General features: G+C 41.5%; 1 protein-coding gene across 1 annotated transcript; it reads left to right on the forward strand.

The window, feature by feature from the left end:
* Window positions 1-1,038: 1,038 nt before the first annotated feature.
* LOC148031130 (uncharacterized) lies at window positions 1,039-19,985 on the forward strand. Its single transcript, XM_087684672.1, has 4 exons — window positions 1,039-1,400; window positions 1,888-2,195; window positions 17,210-17,336; window positions 19,355-19,985. Exons 1-4 carry the CDS (start codon window positions 1,271-1,273, stop codon window positions 19,834-19,836), a joined length of 1,047 nt encoding a protein of 348 aa, XP_087540798.1. The 5' UTR covers window positions 1,039-1,270; the 3' UTR covers window positions 19,837-19,985.
* Window positions 19,986-20,309: the final 324 nt, after the last annotated feature.

The following is a 20,309-nucleotide window of genomic DNA, read 5'->3' on the forward strand; positions in this document are numbered from 1 at the left end:
GAAATGGGGATACCTCACTTCTCAAACATTTCTAATTGTGCCCATTTTGTTATAAAGAGGGAGCCACCCAAGCTTGGTTGTATTGGAGGAAATCTCAGGTAGTGTAGAAGAAGGGGATAGTTAGGTGGCAAGACCTGTGGGACCAACAGAAAGGGCAATTGAAGGATATGGTGCAACTTAGGGGAAAATTAACTCACATGGAGGCTAAGTGGATGCAAAAAATGCTAGAAGCAACAAAGGAGATTTGGCCCACTTTAGGAGTAGGAAGAAACGATTTGGTTCTTGAGTCATTAGAGACAGAAAGGGAAGAGACCTCTCCAAGCCAAAGGAAGGAAAGACTTTGACACTCGGAGAAGGATGTCTTCATTAAACACAAAGAATATTGGAAATCCTAACTTCTATATGACCATTGGAAATCATGGAGGAGTAGAGTTTGGAAGGTGATAGCTACCAAGAGCATTGTTGCTAAGAGCACTTTGGGCAATTAGGAATCAAAAGTAGTTGCTAAGAATGTTCAAATGTCCACAACTTACCTAAGTAGGGAAACTAGGAAGGAGACCTTAGCTATCTTGAGTAAGTTGAAGAAAAAGTGTCGTATGTTCAAAGTACGCCACAAGTAAGCTTAAGAAAGTCAATGTTTTGTAAGTCACAAGGTGTCTTTACCTTTTTTGGGCACTTGAAAGCACCCGTGTTGTAGTTGTACATAGCACTTGGATAGAAATATCAATACATTATTGACATGATAAAAATCGACAATATTAATATAATTCAGTCTTAGTTTTAGAAAAGAAGGAAATTTTTATAGAGGAATCAATTGTAATTGATTTAATCCCCTCGTTAATAGAGCTATTCCACACTTGAACACAACAATATCTCGTCTTGCAGAACATAATGAAGTTTGAACCGTAACTGATTGCACGTGTCTTTGAAGCTAAAATTTCGAACGTTTTCTATGTAAATTTTTACATTTTACAAAAGCATGGCCAATATCATCATGTTAAAATGTAAATGTTTGCTCCAGGAAGGCAAAAGCCACAAGCAAGTTTTTGTTGTTGTGACTCGTGACATGTCCAAAAAAGTGCACATCCAAGGCGTTGGCGTATACGGTCGGGACAAACCGCAGGCCTCTCTGTACAGTGTAGACTGTAGAATTTAGATAGATATACATCATTAGACCTGTGATTTATGGAATTCTCTGAGGTGCGGCAATACCTACCGGCGTCTGTCAGAGCCAGGCCTACCACACATCTTCTGTCTGCGTCTTTCGTCTATGGCATCTTCGGAGGTGCGGCAAGAATTAGAGGCGTCTGTGAACCAGGCCTACACCAAATCTCCTGCCTGCGTAGACCTGCTCATTTCCGCCTTCTTGCAAGCTCTACACAGCCACAGGCGCTTTTCCGGTAAGTTAACTTATTGTTGTCTTCTGCGTTGCGATTTGTGCTGTAAACTTATATGTCTAGATAGCCATAGTTTTGAGAATAATTGTGAAGACAGCAAAACATACGAAATTGGTGTCCCTATTGGTGCGTCTCTTTTAAAAATGTGAAGTTTTTCTTTCGCCATTGCGAGTCTTATTGCTTTTTGTTGTTCCTTCATAATTTGGCTGTGTATTGAATTCTTTCATACTTGGTTGGGACGTTTGTTTTATGGTTTGGAAAAATTCATTCAGCTTTGGTAAGACACAGCTCCATGTGCTATTATCATTGGTGCGTTTGCAAACAAACTGGTTATTGTTGATCCTATGTACACACAACAGTAGGCTTTTTTCATGTGTTATAAATATCAGTGTCTTTGCAAATAAACTGGTTATTGTTGATCCTATATACGTAAAACAGTAAGCCTTTTTACTTTTGGGTCTCATCCTTAGTGATTTGCTGTTTGCTTCAGTTTGCACCCCTTTTCCGACTTCCCTTTTTTCAAGGGATGGAGATAAAGACTTTGCTGCAGTGGAATTAGCAGTCCAGCATTTCCCTGCTATCCAGGCTAGAGGTTGCAGTGGGACTGCGTCTTATGCAAATGCTCTCGAGAACATACCTTTGGATTCTCTCAAACTCCTTCATTGGCTGCTTCACTGTCGGTACAGTGTTCAGCTGGTAGCACATCCTATCCTTGAGCTGTCAACAGATCTCTTTTCCAAGCTGCAAAAGGGAATGGCAAGTGCAGGTTCCTCCCTCCTTCCAAACTGCATCTTAAAGGTGCGATCTTCATCTTGAAGGCTTTCAACGTCAACTTATCATCTTCATATTCCTTAGCTTTGTTGCTTTCTAAAAGAGTTATGACATGGTCAACTTAGCACAGGCACCAACTCAGGAGAAAAGTGCTTTGTTTTCTTGATTGCTTAACTAGTACATTTGGTGTGCACTTCTATGAGCTTTGATGGTGATCTAGACAAATGTTGGATGAAGGACAGCAAATGTAGAAGACGTGAATGCTTAATAGCCATGATTTGTTGGAGGGTAGCATTGCTTGTGTACATATAATGCTAGAGATTGGCTAGTCATAGGTGCACATGGGCGGCTCGACTTGACTTATTGCCCATCCGGTCTGATTGGCCTACTGGTCATCATGCATATATATGCCAAATGATAGACCAGGGAATATTTCATGGAATATTTTGTAGACTGTTGGGTTGAGGGCTCCTGCCCTTAGATCCTAACCAAGGGATCCACTAGTGGCCTACTTTTGAGCCCTGAGTTGGGGCTAGCCTTGGACCCCATAGGTAGGTGCACTTGATGCGAACCCAGCTTCCTTCCATTGAAGGGTGGTAGATCTCTCATTTACAAGTAATTATAGAAAGCAAAAAAAAAGAAAAAAGAAGAAGATATACATTCAGCACATTATCAACTTTAGGGAGGGAAAACCAGAGTGCACTACTACCATGTGGATTGTGGTGAAGATTTTGCGTGGATCGGCCTTGATCCTTTGATCGGTTTTGACAATGCCTATTGGATCTTTGTACAAGAGGGGAGGCGGGAATGGTTAGGGATGGGTAGGGCCTAGGAGATTGGTGTTGGGGTTGGGGGATAAGGAAGGTGAGTGGAAGGGAGAGAGATTCTCAGCGTAATCAACTATAGGTGAAATGATCTTCATCTTAATTGAGAGTGTGCAATGGAAGAGAATCACGAACATGGAGAGAGAAAGCAATATTGAACCTCTAGGTGCTTTGTGTGAGCACAAAACATAAGGTTCTTGGCCAAAGCCAAGGTACTCTGGTTATCCACGCATAGTTGAGTGGGACCTATTTTGCGGAAAGCCAATCTTTGCCAATATTTGACGGAGCCAAATTGCCTCCATAGTGGTGGAACAAAGGGTGCGATACTTAGCCGCTGTGTAGGAGAAAGGGCCACAATAGGTTGCTTCTTATTGCTCCACGAGATAGCTCTAGATCCAAGGAAGAATGCATAACTTGTAGTGGATCATCTCGAATCCACATCACCTACCAAGTTTGAGTCCACTCCATCCAAAAAGAGTGGCCACCTCTCCACACACGATCCTGCAGGATCAGGTCCCCTATAAATAGCATAGATTGGGCAAAGTGGCTCTCAAGTGAGCCTGAGTAGGAGTCTTCATGAAAGAAGAATACCACCACAAAGGAAATATCTAGCTGAGTGAATAAGCCAGATCAATGAGCCAATAAGGCATGTGTACTAGGCAACATCTAGAAGGGATCACTAGGTGCCAACAACTTGGGACTTTGGGTCCATGGGGCAAGAAATAGGTTGATACTCGACCATGCCCAACTCTTGAAGTAACTTAAAGATGTATTCGTGTCGGGATATGAAGATGGCCTATGCCATTTGATAAATCTCTAAACCAAGGAAGAAGTGTAGAAGCCCAAGATTCGACATGTTGAACTCTTATCGCAATAAGGAAACAATCTAGGCCACTCAAGAATCTTTCCCTTGCATGCTTTTGCCAAAGCTTTGACAATAGGAAGCTATAGTGAGAGCAAGCTTTATTCCCAACCTTGAGAAGGATTCTCTAGCTTGTGGTGCATGCAGTTCACCTCTATCTATCCAATGCAACCATAGTGCTATATCACATCTTCCAAAAGAAATTTGCATATTGCACTAGTAGTCTTCACTCTCAAAGCTCGTCCTTGTACTTGCAAGTGCAATGTATCGCATTTGCCAAACACTTATATGCATAGTCAACAAAATATGCAACCCACTTATAATGCATAGCTAATGGATATGTAGGATGTAGCCCATCATAATATTGGATTGAGGAATACATTAGGCAAGTAGCACCCCATGGAGTGTCCCCATATGAGCACTCTTCTTTTAGAAAATCCGAGAAGATCTCTTTGACATCACCTTCTCCATCAGGGAGGCAGTCACCAAGGATCCTTTCCGGTGTACAACAATCACCTGCAAGCCTCTGAAGCATGCAATCTCTTGCTCTTGACTATAGTGGTGATGGTGATGATGATGATGAGGACGAGGATGTTGATCGAGATGACAATGGCATTGGCTATCATGGAAGGAGGACACAAAGGAACAAGCATGTCAGGGGTCATGTTGCACATTATGAACTGGCAGAAGCACAAATTAGGAACAAACTAGTGCATGAATCCTATCCTGATGCTTCACTCCCCCTCTCTGATACTAGGGTCATGACGCTTGAGGAGCTTCCTTCAGGCCATAGAGGGCCTTCTGCAATCTATAAACATGGTTCTCCTTTCCTTGCACAAGAAAACTAGGAGGTTGTGAAGCATAAATCTCCTCCTCCAAGATGCCATTCAAAAAGGCTGACTTTATGTCCATCTGATTAACATGCCAATGGTGATGAGCTGCAAGAGCCAAGACATCTTGAATAGTGGATATTTGAGCTATAGGTGGGAAGATATCAAAGTAATCCAATCTTGCTTGCTGCTGAGAAAATCCCTTGGCAACAAGCCTAGTCTTATGCTTGACCAAGGATCCATCTCCAAGATACTTGGTCTTATTATAGATCCACTTGATACCAATCACCTTTCGCTTCTTTGAATGTGGTACCAACTTTGAAGTTTGGTTCTGCTTGATAGAGTGGAGCTTAGCCTACATAGCACTGTGCACAAATCTCATTTACAAGAGCCTCATCATTGTAGTAGGCTCATGGTTATGAAGAATTTGAGACATAAGGGTATAGTTTACACAGAGTAAACTATGATGTTGGGCCCCAATCCTAGCTGATCTGTGTGGTCCAAGAGGTGTCTCAGGGAAATGAATAATCTTGATTCGTGCATGAGCCTTTGATACCACCCAGGAATGGTGATAGGCTCATCCTACTATGAAGGAGACCGAGTAGCCTCCAGTACACACAATGCACCTATTTGTGGAAGGGACTCCTCCTCAATAAGGAAAGGTAAATCCCTCTCATCCGATGAAGAAGGCTCCCCCTCAGATGGCTCAATTCTCTAGGAAGAAACATGAGGAGATGGAGAAGGGGTAGAAATACTCAGTGATGAGGTGGAAGGAGCCATCAAGGTTTGAAGAGGAGAAGGAGAGGGAGATAAAGCAATAGGGGAAGGAGGGGGAGGAGTCATGTAGACGAAGAAGGGGTGCTAATGGGTAACTTGGAAGGAAGGGCAGAGATTGATGGTGGGGAGGGGGGGTTAGTCGATGACAAAGAGCTACCTATAATAGAAGAATCATCAATTGGATCTTTGGAGGTTGCAGCCTTATTAAAGATCACATCCTTGCTCACCTTGATCTTTCTTTTCTTGAAGTCATACAGCCAATAGCTCTTCATGGTTGTATTGTATGAAGTGAGCTATGTGTAGTGACGATGCAATGACTTGCGATGAGAATAACAGGTAGAGAGTAAAACATGAGCAAGAGTAGAGAGTGAGAGTCGGAGAGAGAGATGCACGATGTTCTTGGGTATAATTTTTTGTGCACCTCTTTAGGTTTTAGATAGATATATATGAAAGTACAAATGTTCTAAGGGTGTGTTCACACCCGTGCACTTATAAAAGGCACGATGGCCCTTTATTCCCAGCAACCTCCCACCTAAAGGCAATGTGCCTCAAGAGGAGAAAAGAATCAACTAAGTCTAGGTATGTACAAAGCTGAAATACATATACCTATCCAACTCCCATTATCTGTCGGCAATGAGCAAACCGCTTTGCTGGAAGACCCTTCCTGAGAAGATTTGCAGGATTATTATTTGTATGCACTTTGACAAGCTCAATGCTCTTGCTGTTAAGCACATCTTTAATGAAGTGATACTTCACCTGTATGTGCTTCGTCTTTGCATGAAAGACGGGATTCCATGTTAGCATGATAGCACTCTGACTATCACAATGGAGAACAGGTAACTCTGTAATGCCAAGCTCTCCCATCAGAGGTGAAAGCCATAAAGCCTCCTTGCATGCCTTAGTGGCAATCGCATACTCCGTCTCTGTAGTAGACAATGCAACACACTTTTGTAGCTTGGAGATCCAAGAGACTGCTTCTCTTGTGAAGGTAAATACATACCCAGAAGTGGACTTTCTGTAGTCTGCATGACCAACATAGTCTGTATCCGTAAAGCCAACGACAGATGCCTTCTGCTTTCCAAAGCAGATGCACAAATCCTTTGTGCCTTTGAGGTATCTCATAATACCTTTCATTGCTTCCCAATGCTTTTTACCAGGGTTTGCCATGTAACCACTCCCACTGCAAGGCAATGCCAGGATGTGTAGCAACCATAGTATACATCAGATGCCAACAACTGAAGCATATGGTATCTTGGCCATTTCAGCCTTCCCATCATCAGATGTAGGGTTGTCCTCTGCACCGAGTTTCACATATGGAGGCAATGGAACCCCAATTGTTTTCCTCCCCTCCATATTGAAATGCTGGAAAAACTTGGAGATATACTCTTGCTGAGATAGATAAAGTAATCCTTTTGATCTATCTCTGAGTATTCGCATGCCAAGAATGTGATTTGCATCACCAAGATCCTTCATGTCAAAGTTGCCATGAAGACTTTGCTTCAGTGAGTTCAAGGCATGAGTATCCCGGCCAGCAATCAACATGTCATCAACATACAAAACTAAGATAATCAGGCTACCATTTGCTGTCTTCTTGGTGTATAAGCAGTGATCCACTTGACTTCTATGAAAACCTTAAGATTGCATAAATGTATTTAACTTATGATACCATTCTCTTGGTGCTTGTTTCAGCCCATACAAACTCCTTTTGAGTTTACATACCATCTTCTCTTTCCCTTTTGCCACAAACCCTTCAGGCTGTTGCATATATATGTCTTCATGCAGATCACCATGTAAGAATGCAGTCTTTACATCCATCTGTATGAGCTCCATATCTTCAGCTGCAACCAAGCCCAAAATGGTTCTCAATGTAGTTATCTTGACTACAGGAGAGAAGATCTAATCAAAGTCAACTCCATGTTTCTACTTGTATCCCTTTGCAACCAATAATGCTTTGTACTTTGGCGAGGAACCAGAAGTGACCATCTTGTAAACCCATTTGCATGGAAGGGTTTTCTGCCCTTTAGGCAACCGCACCAAGTCCCAAGTGCCATTTTTCTCAAGAGATTCCATCTTTGACAACATGCCTTTATACAATTTCTTGTTGTCCTGTTTGTCCATGGCTTCCTTGAAGCAAGACGGTTCATGTCACGAGGACGTGAAAATTTGATGCTCTGCTTATGTTTAATCGACATTTGATTAAAGGATTAATCAAATGTGCAATTAAAAGATGCACATGTGTTGCACGTGTGAGGTGCAAGCTACTTTTTCACAATTGAAGGCCGAAGGACCTTGTGAAAAAGATGGGTGTCAAAGGCAAAAGTTGTAACAAGTTACACTTGTTAGATTCTAGGTGAATTTTGGTGTCAGTTTGCCCCTAGGACCATTAATTGGCCATTAAGTGTCAGTGGTGACACTACGGACTAGGCATTAATTAATGGATTAATGCTTGTCCAAGGGTCAGTTAATGCATGGGACCACTTTGGGTTGCAAATGGCCTAGCCAATTAATTTTTGGATGGACAAGGTCAATTTTCTAGGCATGGATTAAGAGTGAATTAATTTTTGGAATTAATTAATTCTGAAAATTAATTAAATGGTTGAAAATTGCTGAAAATGGATTAAGAAAGCTGCCACTTGGCAAAACTTTCCCATGCAAGTGGGGGAAAGGCTAAATAGGGCTGAAGGGAGAGGGAAATCTCGTTTTTTCACTTTGGAGTTGTTGGGAAGAGGTGTTGGACTATTGCTGCCAGCCTTTGGGGCCAATTCTCAGCCATTGGAGACCATTTTGGTGATGGAGATTGCATATTCTTGACCTTGGGAAGTTGACAATTGTTGCTGATGCACTTTCTCCTGAAGATCATAGTCTTTGATGCTCCTATTGTTGTTGGTGTATCCGTTTGGGGCTGTTACGGCAGGGCAGCAGCTGATTTTGATCAGTTCTTCGCAACAACTCTCAGAATTTTCTCTCTCTACAGCATTCTGTCATCTCCTTCAGCCTATGCTCAGCCATTCTCAGTTATTCTTAGCCATTCGGAGATCTCAGCCATTTTTGGTGGGCTGATCTGTAATTTCTGCAGTAAACCCTAATTTACAGTAGTAATTAGGGTTTAGCAGACACCTTGGGATCTGTGTTAGAGATTGAAGGCTCAAGGGACTGAAATCAGCAGCTGATAATTGAAGATTATCAAGGGATTTCAAGAGCCAGCCCATCCCAAATTGATTTGGGGCAGCATTTGGCTAGCCAAGGGTTAAATTGGAGAAGTCCTGGGTGAATCAAGGGGCAAATGACCCAAAAGGCTTGCTGGTCATTTATGACAGCAAGAGCAATTGGTTAGCAGGAGGAGATTGAAGAATCTCAAGTTGTACTCCTTCCAATTGAATGAAAGCTAAAGAAATACTGCAAGGGACGCCAGTTTTGGGGCCAACAGGGAGTCTACTGTCCAAGAATGTTATGATAAAGTGTGTATTTTATGTTATATGCATTTATTTATTGCTGTAATTAACTCTTAAATCAGGTTATCACCACCCATTCCAAGAAGGAAGGTTGGTTTCAGTTCACCACAATATGTCAACATGATATAATCAGCCACATTGTTTGCATCAGGAACGAATCTATCAGGTTGTCTAGTAGCCCTAGACGATCTCCTAACCCAATGATCATTGTTTGCTCGCTGTTTTGCAAATTTCCATTTTCAGTTTGCTGTCCTGGCATGTCAGCGTGCAAATCAGTATTAACACTTGCTGTCCTGGCTGTTCTTGCACATCCAGTGGCTCATCATTATGGGCAATGGTTGACTGATCATTTCCAGCAGGTTTTGCTGCTGTACAGCGGACACATTTTGTTGTCCAAAAGGTATTTCTTCCCGGAATACAACCCTAAGGACCTCCTCAGTCTTTTTGGGCTGTTTATGCATGCGATCTTCTTAGAAGATAACATCATTGCTGCGTACTATTTTTCTTTTCTCGGGATCGCATAATCTATACCCCATTTCACCCTCGTCACCATATCCTAGGAAAATGCATTTACTGGACTTTGACTCAAGTTTGCTGCGTTCTTCTTTACAAATATGCACAAAAGCCTTGCAGCCAAACACTTTCAAGTGAGCATATGAAGGTGGCTTGCCCGACCACGCTTATTGAGGGATTTCCTCTCCCCCCAAAGACCCGTTCGGTGATCGATTAATTAAGTGAATAGCTGTCATAATAGCCTCTGCCCAAAAGTTAGGGGATAATGCAGCATGCGACAGCATAGTACGGATTTTATCCTATATGGTCCAATTCATACGCTTTGCAACTCCATTTTGGGGTGGATTATGAGGGGCAGTGAGCCCCCTCTTTATCTCTTTGTTGTCACAAAATGCCTGAAAAGCCTTGGATACATATTCCCCACCATTGTCATAGCGAAGATACTTAAGTGTCTTATTAGTCTGATTTTCAATCAATGTTAAGAATTTTTGAAACTTGTCAAGCACTTCGTCCTTGTTATGGATAGGGTAAACCCATACCTTCCGTGTAGCATCATCAACAAAGGTGACAAAGTATTTCTTTTCCCCTAAAGATAACCCTAGTATCTGACATACATCGGAATGTACCAACTCTAGAGGGGAAGATTTTAACGAAAGAGACTTCTTATGAGACATCTGTGCATGTTTACCATAAACACAATGATCACAATGCTCAAAATCAGCATAACGAAGACAAGGCAAGTAACCCAAACGAGAAAGCACGTTCATTCCAGTTTGACTCATGTGTCCCAACCAGCCATGCGACAAAGAAACACTTGGCTACTCGGTCACGGCAAGAACATGGTCATGCACACTAGATACATGGAGAGAATACAAGGTATCACTTTTACAACCTTTGGCAATCACTCTAGGTCCCTTATAGATCTTCAATTTCCCATCACCAAAGGTGGTATGAAATCCATCGTCATCTAGCTGCCCTGTGCTAATCAAGCTCTTCTTGAGTGAGGTACATGCCGTACATGTTGAAGTGTGAAGACAGAACCATGCTGAAATTGCAACTACACACTGCCAATACTTGCATGTCACATACATAGTTGTCCCCAAGATGAACAACACCATGTCGACCCCCTGTATAGTCAGAAAACCACTCACGATGAGGGGTGACATGAAAGGAAGCACCTGAATCTAGAATCGAGGTGTGCATGTCATCATCCGTATCTGCAAGTAAAGCATGTGTACTAAAGTGTAAAGAGACAAAGAGTACGTCATTCCCACTGTCATTGTCATGAGTGACTACATTCACCTCTTCAATTTTGACACTGCTATTCTTAGGTTGACTCTCTTTCTTCTCTTCCTTGCTATCATTTGTCCTCTTGCTATCTTCTCTTTCTTCCATTTGTAGTAGTCAGGTTTAAAGTGACCCTTCTTGCCACAATGATGGCATTCAACATCCTTACCATGTGATTTATTGTGTCCCTTGCTATTAGATTTGCCTTTGTTGTGATCTGCTCCTAGTATGCAAAGCACTGGAAGACTTACTGGATGCTTTGTTCTGTTGATTCATTTCTTCCATGAGTAGAGCACTCTCTACATTAGCATACAAAAGCATCGCATTAGAATTGCTCATAGCAATCCTGAATGTATCCCAACTCTCTAGCAAAGTGTAAAGCAAGAACGTAGCCTTAAATTCTTCATCAATCATGAACTTCAAGGCAACCGGTTGGCTGGAAATGGAGTTAAACTCACTCAAATGAGTAGACATTGCTGCACCTTCTTTCATACGCAAATCCATAAGCTTTTTCAGTCAGTAAACTTTGCTTGCGGCACTCTTCTGGGCATATTTGATGGTTGAGTGTGCAAGCTCATTTGACTCATCCCAGTCTTCCTGTTCCATATCTGCGGGCTTTGCCCCTTTGGTCAATCGGCCTTGCCTGCTTCTTTGCAACAGGATATTATAGCATTGTTTTTGCCAAATTGCAAAGTTATGTGCTCCTTCAAGTTGCTTAATGTGCATGAGATGACTGCTGTCACTGCTACCAGCCATGATTTTTAGCCCAAATGTGACAAAATAATTCAGCAAATGCAGGCCCAAACTATTACACAAGTGACCAAGGTACAAATAAGTACCAAACGACAATAAATAACCATGTAAAAGCAGAAATTTCAGATTTGCAAATAAATTTTCAGAAGCACTAAACCTTGTGCTACAACACTCCACAACTGATTACAGTTGTTCCAAGGACAAATACATCACATTACACAAGAAGTCCCAAATTTTAGCTGCAATTTCTGTTGTACATGCACCCACGGGCACAAAACCCCAAAATTTTTGCTCTCAAAGTATCAACCATACATTTGCATTGTCTCTGACATGCATAGAATAGGCCAATTTTGCCAAAATAGAGCAATTTCAGCAAAACCACCCCCCCCCCCCCCCCCCCCCCCCCCCCCAAATTTTTTTTTCCAAGTGCTAGGTGTCCAAATTGCATGGAATGAAACTCGCATATACGTAAAGTGACCAAATGGCGCACAAATTTCACCCAAACAGCAAAAGCCCCAAATTGCACGGGGTCCAATGTGCATCAATGTTGAGAAATTAGGTAAATTTCAGCCCAATTCTTGCATGTACATGAAAAGCCTCAAATGTCGGAGGCAAAATGTCACAAATTCCTGCAATTTCTGAGACAAAAATCACTATTGTATCTTGCTCGCATCAAATCTGGACAAATCCCCAAATTTTTGGCACAAATCTGCCCAAAATTCTAAACTGTGCTTACATGCACAAATGCCCATCAGTGAGCAAAGGGGTTGCTTGCATGGAATCTTTGAAAAATAAAAAATTTTTGCAAAAGAAAAGTAACGAATTTGCCCCTTTTACAGCCGCTAGCTTGTCGCTTGCTCGTGACCTAAAAAATGAGGTTTTGACCTGTGCCTAAAGTAGGTGATCTGTGCGTGATTGCGTTTGACCAGGAAATGACGATTTTGACTTGCATGTAACCTGGAACTGTCGCTCGATTGAAAACGTGGCCTGTTGACTTGCGCCTGACTGCACGAGCTGTCGCCTGTATGTCCAGTGAAAGAACAATGACGAGCTGACCTGCACAGACTCCGAGAAGTACGAACACCTTATCCATAGCTCTGATACCAGTTTGAAGTGAGCGATTCGCAGTGGCAATGCAATGTCCTGTGATGAAAATGTTAGGTAGAGAGCAAAACGTGAGCAAGAGTAGAGAGTGAGAGTCAAAGAGAGAGATGCACGATGTTCTTGGGTACAATTTTTTGTGTGTACCTCTTTGGGTTTTAGATAGATATATATGAAAGTACAAATGTGCTAAGGGTGTGTTGACACCCTTGCACATATAAAAGGCACGATGGCCCTTTATTCCCAACATTGTAGCCCACAAAGATAAGCTTCTTCGACTTGGGGTTGAGTTTGCTCACTCTTTTCTTCTTGTCCATATGGTCATATGCATTGCATCCAAAGATGTACGAGTGGGATAGAGAAGGATTCGTTCCGAAGAAAGCCTCATAGGGAGTCATATACTTTAATGTTGAAGTAGGGGACTTGCTGTGGATATGAACCGTTGTAGCCACTCTCTCACCTCAAATGGAATGAGGTAGACTCCTATGCTTTAAGATCAATCAGGCCAATTTGAGCATGGTCCGATTAGCGTGTTCCACCACACCATTCTTAGATGGTGTGTTGGGATGGGAGTACTCCACCCAAATATTGTGATCCATGCAAAACTGAGAAAACATTTTAAAACAAAACTTGTTGCCGTGGTTCATCCATACACCTTGAATCTTGAAAGATGTTTGCATTTCAACAATTAGGGTAAGATACTTGGCCTTTCCAGGGGAAGCCATGTCCATAGGTTTGCAATGGCGTGAACCAACTTGAGTAGTGTAGAAGCCCTCCTAGAAGTAACCTGTGGATGGGGCTATCTATGTTGCTTGCCTCTTAAGCAGTTGGGGTAAAGAGAGTGAACAGGAGGGAAATTTGGAAGTCCTTCCACCATTTTTTTTTGTGAAGCTCGTCTAATAGCATCAAAGTTGAGATGCCATATCGGGTATGCCAAAGCAGTCCTAGCTCGTGGGAAGTCCTCGTAGCAAGTGTTGTGAATGTTTAAGGGCCACCCTCCTGGTAATTGTCCAAAGAACCGCCCTCAAGAAGCATACTTCAAAGTTCACAATCATTGCATCTTGTGTGAAGACAATACAGCTAGCTAGGTTTGTAAGACCATGAGCAAACGATAGGGTAAAGCCCAAATTTGTTACATAGAGAATTTTGGTTGATTGAGTGTTGCTGATCCAACAATAGGGGGAATGGTCTCCACTCCATGAATAGGCATGGAAGATTTAGCACCAGTGGTGATGGATCCCTGTTTGGAATGTATGTCATGACTCATGAAGCCAATCTTGGCAGAAAGTCATATGGGAAGAAGCCCCATTGTCCACGAGTCAAGGCTTCTCCTCAAAAGAAAAAGCAAGAGTGGTATACTCCTCTTCGAACAAATGTACAAAGACGGACTCAGTGGTCGTGAAACCAGCCTTCCTTCTTGGAATGGCTGGTGATAACCTGATTTAAGAGTTAATTACAACAATAAATAAATGCACATAAAATGAAATACACACTTTACCATAACATTCTTGGATAGTAGACACCTTGTTGGCCCCAAAATTGGCGCCCCTTGCGGTATTTCTTTAGCTTTCATTCAATTGGAAGGAGTACAACTTGAGATTCTTCAATCTTGTCCCGCTCACTAATTGCTCTTGCTGTCATAAACGACCAGCAAGCCTTTTGGGTCATTTGCCCCTTGATTCACCCAGGACTTCTTCTCCAATTTGACCCTTGGTTGGCCAAATGCTGCCCCAAATCAATTTGGGATGGACTGGCTCCTGAAATCCCTTGATAATCTTCAATTATCAGCTGTTGATTTCAGTCCCTTGAGCCTTCAATCTTTGGCACAGATCCCAAGGTGGCTGCTAAATCCTAATTTTTGCTGTAAATTAGGGGTTACTGCAGAAGTTACAGATCAGCCCACAAAAAATGACTGAAATCTCCTCCAAATGGCTAAGAATTGCTGAGAATGGCTGAGCATAGGCTGAAGGAGATGAGAAAACGCTGTAGAGAGAAAATTTTGAGATTTGTCGCGAAGAACTGATCAAAAACAGCTGCTGCCCTGCTGTACCAGTCCCAAACGGATGCACCAACAACAATAGGAGCATTAGAGAGTGTGATCTTCAGGAGAAAGTGTATCAGCAGCAATTGCTAGCTTCCCAAGGTCAAGAATATGCAATCTCCATTACCAAAATGGTCTCCAATGGTTGGGAAATGGCCCCGAAAACTGGCAGCAACAATCCAATACCTCTTTTCAACAGCTCCAAAATGAAAAAAATAAGATTTTCCTCTCCCTTCAGCCCTATTTGGCCTTTCCTCCACTTGCATGGGAAATTTTTGCTGAGTGGCAGCTTTCTTAATCCATTTTCAGCAATTTCCAGTCATTTAATTAAGGGCTGAAAATTAATTCAGCCCTTAATCCATGCCTAGAAAATTGACCTTGCCCATCCAAAAATTAATTGGCTAGGCCATTTGCAACCCAAAGTGGTCCCATGCATTAATTGACCCTTGGACAAGCATTAATCCATTAATTAATGCCTAGTCCCTAGTGTCACACTGACACTTAATGGCCAATTAATGGTCCCAGGGGAAAACTGATACCAAAATTCACCTAGAATCTAACAAGTATAACTTGTTACAACTTTTGCCTTTGACACCCATCTTTTTCACAGGGTCCTTCGGCCTTCAATTGTAAAAAAAGTAGCTTGCACCTCACATGTGCATCTTTTAATTGCACATTTGATTAATCCTTTAATCAAATGTCAATCAAACATAAGCAAAGCATCAAGTTTTCATGTCCTCGTGACAGGTAGTGGGGGTAGTCTTTGAATCCTTAGACCCCTTTGTGGGCTTCAAATGGCGGTATTTTTGCCAACACTTCTTTGATGAGTGCCTTTTCCATAGTGTGGGCATCTAGGCTTTTTGGTATCCTTTGTGTCCTCTTTCTTGTCCTCTTGTTTCTTTACCTTGGGCTTTGCCTTTTTCTTCCCTCCTCGTGAACTTGGTGTGAAAGCCTTCATGGAGCTAGATCCACAAGCACCAACCTCTTTGGGCCGCTCCTCATACTCCAAGACTAATGGGACAAGCTCCTCACAAAGAAGAGTCTCTTGGATCCTTGATGTTTAAAAGGCTGGTGTAGAACACATCGAATTTTGGAGATGGCAATTGAGTCAAGAGAATCATTGCCATATCCTCTAAAGTGATAGTCTTCCTGAGGGATGCAAGCTTATCCCTCATGTCCTCGAGTTTGTTGATGTGATCGTCATGGAAAGAGAGTCATCAACATTGACCATCTAGAGTTTCTTCCCAAGAGAAATCTGATGGGCAAACATCTTTTTATGACACAAAGATGCAAGCTTAGACCATGCTTCCGCCGTTGTCTTCAACGTGTGAACATGCACTATGATAGAATCTCGTAGGCTTATAAAAAGGAAGGATGAAGCTCTAGAGTTGAGCTGATCCTAGAGGGTTGTACGGCCCACTGTTTTGCTAGATCTAGAGGGGCACAACTGTGAGAGATGGAGGTCGAGCAAGAGTGAGCTTGAGAATGTGACGGCTGGAGAGAGTGTGAGCAGAGTGAAAGTACAAGATGATTAGAGTGTACCAACAAATGTGTTGGTATACAAAGAATAAGATGTATTTATACTTAGGGCACGTAAAAGGATGCGTTCACATGTACAACGTGTGCGTACTATACACGGAGTTTACCGGACCTTTATATCCCAACAACCTCCCACTTAAAGGTCTTATATGAACCTCTAACTAACCAGCTCCCACTAGTCGAATGCAATGCTCGTGCTGAGCTTTGCTTAGACTTTTAGTGAGAACATTTGCAGGGTTATCTTGTGTTTTAATCTTGGTCAATGTGATTTGACCATCTTCCAGAATCTGTTTGATGAAGTGATATCGCACATCTATATGTTTTGTGGGTGAATGATACATGGCATTCTTAGCAAGATACACAGCACTTTGGCTATCACATCCCAAAATTGCAGTACCCATAGACATGCCGAGATCATCTGCAAGTTGGCTTAACCATATAGCTTCCTTAGAAGCTTCAGTAGTTGATATGTATTCAGCTTTAGTGGTACTTAGTGCAACAATGTTCTGCAACTTGGAACACCAAGAAACAGCCCCACTAGCAACTATAAAGGCATACCCACTGGTGGACCTATGAGCGTTCAAGTCACTTGCCATGTTTGCATCACAATAATCCTGCAAACTAAGTGCACCTTGCCCATAGCAAATACTTTTTCTTTGTGTACCCTTAAGGTATCGAAGAATACACTTGATAGCCTCCCAATGTGCTTTGCCAGGATTTGACATAAACCTGCTGACAACTCCCACTGCATGAGCAATGTCTGGACGAGTAGCAACCATAGCATACATAGCTTACATAAGCCCTCTAGGTAATAAGGCATCTGAGGTTTGCCTAGCGGCAACTGGGAGTGTTTTGTTTGGAAAAGAAAATCTTGTGTGCATACTGGTATGATATATTTCATTATTGGTTCTATGAAAATAGACATTTCAGATGAATTTATGCTGCCAGTTTTTGGAAAATGATGAGTGAAATATGCTTCAGAAAATGACAGAGTGAAACGTGCATTGGATATTTCTGGGCGAACATCACTTACTAAATTCTTTTATTCACATTTTCTTGCAGCTTGAAGAGGCAGAGAGGTGTGCAGAAATTAACATATCTGCTTTTGAGGAAAGCAAGTCAAAGTTTGGAAGTGTTTTTGCTTTCCATGGAACATCTGCTGAAAATCTACATAGCATTTTAAGATGTGGTAATCCTTTCTCCTTCATTTTGTTGTCACTTTACCATCAAAATAGCAATATTGTGTTGGGAAAGAACACAAAAATGAAACATTTGAAGACATATGGAGCCAGAAAACTCTCTGAACCATTATTTTTAAAATAAATATTCTTGGTGTACCTTAGGTTCTAAATGCCCATGTAAAAGACGTCAGGTCCATTATGTCTATATAAAATCGAAGAACTTGGACAGATTAGGAAGGTGAAGGTAGGGGCAGTTGTTGTAGGACACATGGGTGTTTGCATCTGCTTGCCTGCCCACCATTCTCAGAAGTTGGTTAAGTCAAGAGGTTAGAGCTTGGTTGCCATGAAGTGCAGAGATAAACGTCCAAAAATCTGCTGATTGAAGAGGCTGAGGTTTAAAGAATTTTTGTCACTAAAGAGGGCAGGTGGGTCAAAGCTTTCTTGTTGGAAATTTTACAAGCTCCAATTACCGGTTGGCTGTAAGCAACGAGTGCTTATTGAATAAGATAAAATATTCTCTACATTTTGGATAGTGATAAGATAGAATAGGAATATATATTCAGCCCTCTTCAGTGATAAACACGCACATGAGCATTCTTGTCAAATACAGCTACTTTATTAGGTAACTTAGTGCTCAATTGTGAATTGAGCTACAACATTCCTCTTGTAATAGTGGATTCCATAATGAAGCATACTGAGATGCATTTGTGAGATATAAAAACCAATGTAATGGCAAGAGATCATGCTTTGCTTGATTGCCACTGAGCTCCTCCTCAAAGGAGTTGGATTCAAGCAAGAAGAGATTCTGTTGTTCTTTTGGAGGAAAGGGGGGTTGCTATGTTCAATCCTCACTCTAATTACCCCAAAATTTCTCTCAATTCTACTTCCTATTCTAATATGGTCGTGTTCATCCCTAAGGTATCTTTGGTATTTCAAAATATCTGCAGAATTTTGTGTTTACAGTCATCCTCCAAGGTTGAAACTCTTAAGAAAGTAACTATCAGATATTTAAAACAAACACTAGAACGAGAAGTCTTTGAAGAAGACAGATGAGGGGCAGGACACTCTAACCAATCCCCAAAGCTCCTCAAAGCCGTTGAGGGTGGAATGTCCATTCTTATAGATGATGCAAACCTGTGGAGGACACATTTTATAACGAAACAGACAAATGTTAGGGATTGCTGGAGTGTTGGTAGGGTGGATTTTACAGCCAAAGGATTCATGTGGACAGAGACAATATGGCTTGTTATCTATAGAAGAGGGATGGATGCAAATTGGGAACGAGCTTTTGTTTGTCAAAAAACACTTTCTTTTTGTTTGACAAGTTGAGAGAAACATTGTTCTTTGTAACTGTTAGCAATCAAAGTTCATTCCAATTTTGATAGACTCATCAGCAGTGAAATTTATCAATGTGTTGCTAAAATTTAGGGAATCCCCATCTCTAATGATTACTGTCTGTTGTCCAATCTAGGACACTTACTATAACCTAGAGACATGGAGATACTCTAAACTCAAGGACCCTCATACCAGAACTAAGACTAAAGCTGTCTGAATAAAAGCTATTTTAAAGTATATCTTCAAAGCAGTTTTGAGATCGTAAATTTATGTGGTTGCATTAGACAATCCTTTGATCATTCATCTTACTAATTGTTTGTTTCATGTTTCATGGATCCTTTTGCGTGCAAGCATGGCCTTGGTAGGTTTTGAGTTATTAGCAGTCGTTTATTGAATGGATAGAGTTGGGTGTATGCTACCCAGGTTTTATTGAATGGACATGGTTGGGTATGTCGTATCCAAGTTCTGACTTGTGGATATGCCATACTCACTGACTAGCAGCAACTTTATTATACAACTGCTTTTAAACGAGCTCATTTTTTGTTGAGTAGTGATATCAGTGCATAAATCAAGAATGACATGTTTTATGTGGAAAAATGTTGGCAATTTTGTTTAAGTCATTGTTTTGCAATAGTGCATTTGTGTTGATGAGTTTGGAGTCTAACGCAGGTTCTGTTTTGGGTTTCTGAAGGTCTTCTTAATCTTAGCAATTCCAGTTTGCAAAGAAACGGTGCTATTTTTGGAGAAGGCATCTATTTATCAACCGATCCTGCTGTTGCGCTTGGGTTCTGCAAGGCAGGAAGGGGGTGGGAGCATTCAGATTTTGGCCAGAGGGCAAAATATCTCCTCCTTTGCGAAGTAGCTAAAGGTGATAAAGTGTTGTACTCCACCAGTTCCAATGAAGCCTGGGAAAGAAATACCCAAGCAAATCTTGGGACTTACATTATTGTTCAGAATTGCGAGCTTGTTAAACTTCGTTACATTTTTGTGTACATAGAATCTTTTAGCAGAAGTGAGCATTTGAGTATTGAGCCTCACCAGTTTCAAATCAGTAGTACACACCCTTCCAGAGTGAGGGGGGTTCGTAGGATGGATCAATGCAAGATAATGGTCTTTATTTATGCCATAGTGCTCTTGGGGATCACCTATCTTAAATCAATGAGAGGTGCATAGGATTCTTTTTGGATCAATTCAATGAGAGGTTGATTGATAACCAAAGGTGCATAGGATTCTTTTTGGAGCAGCTTATATTCACATTTGGTGTTGATCTATCACAAAATTTCGAAGTATTGATCTATTATGTTCTCAATGGCCGTTTTTGGGCACCTTTTTTTTAGCTTCTTCTGTTCATTTACTCTAGTTTTCTGTCTGTTATTACGTTGGATTTGAGTACTTTTTTGTAATTTGCAACCTACAGAGCATTATTGGAAATTCGTTGAATAATTTGGCTGTTTGTAGCTTCAGGCAAACATGCGTGTTACATGCAAGAGTGATCCATGATCAAAAACCATGGAAAGTCCACATGCTTGACCATCGTGTAACGAAGGGTTGTATAGGGCAGTACATGCAATGCACCTTTAGGCCTAATGTCCAATATATGTTTGAACTACAAGCATCATCTCAAGTCAAGCTGTGACTGTACCTAT

The sequence above is a fragment of the Lygodium microphyllum genome, chromosome 9 (genome assembly GCF_053477565.2).
Source record: "Lygodium microphyllum isolate KBCC chromosome 9, Lygodium_microphyllum_v1.1.10, whole genome shotgun sequence".
NCBI classification, from domain to species: Eukaryota; Viridiplantae; Streptophyta; class Polypodiopsida; order Schizaeales; family Lygodiaceae; genus Lygodium; species Lygodium microphyllum.

What these genes read in the sequence shown, in the direction of transcription:
- LOC148031130 (XM_087684672.1), top strand. Translation starts at nt 1,271, where the DNA reads ATGGCATCTTCGGAGGTGCGGCAAGAATTAGAGGCGTCTGTGAACCAG. An exon ending in TTCCAAACTGCATCTTAAAG is followed by an intron (nt 2,196 to 17,209) that starts GTGCGATCTTCA and finishes ATTTTCTTGCAG; the next exon opens with CTTGAAGAGGCAGAGAGGTG. An exon ending in ACATAGCATTTTAAGATGTG is followed by an intron (nt 17,337 to 19,354) that starts GTAATCCTTTCT and finishes GGGTTTCTGAAG; the next exon opens with GTCTTCTTAATCTTAGCAAT.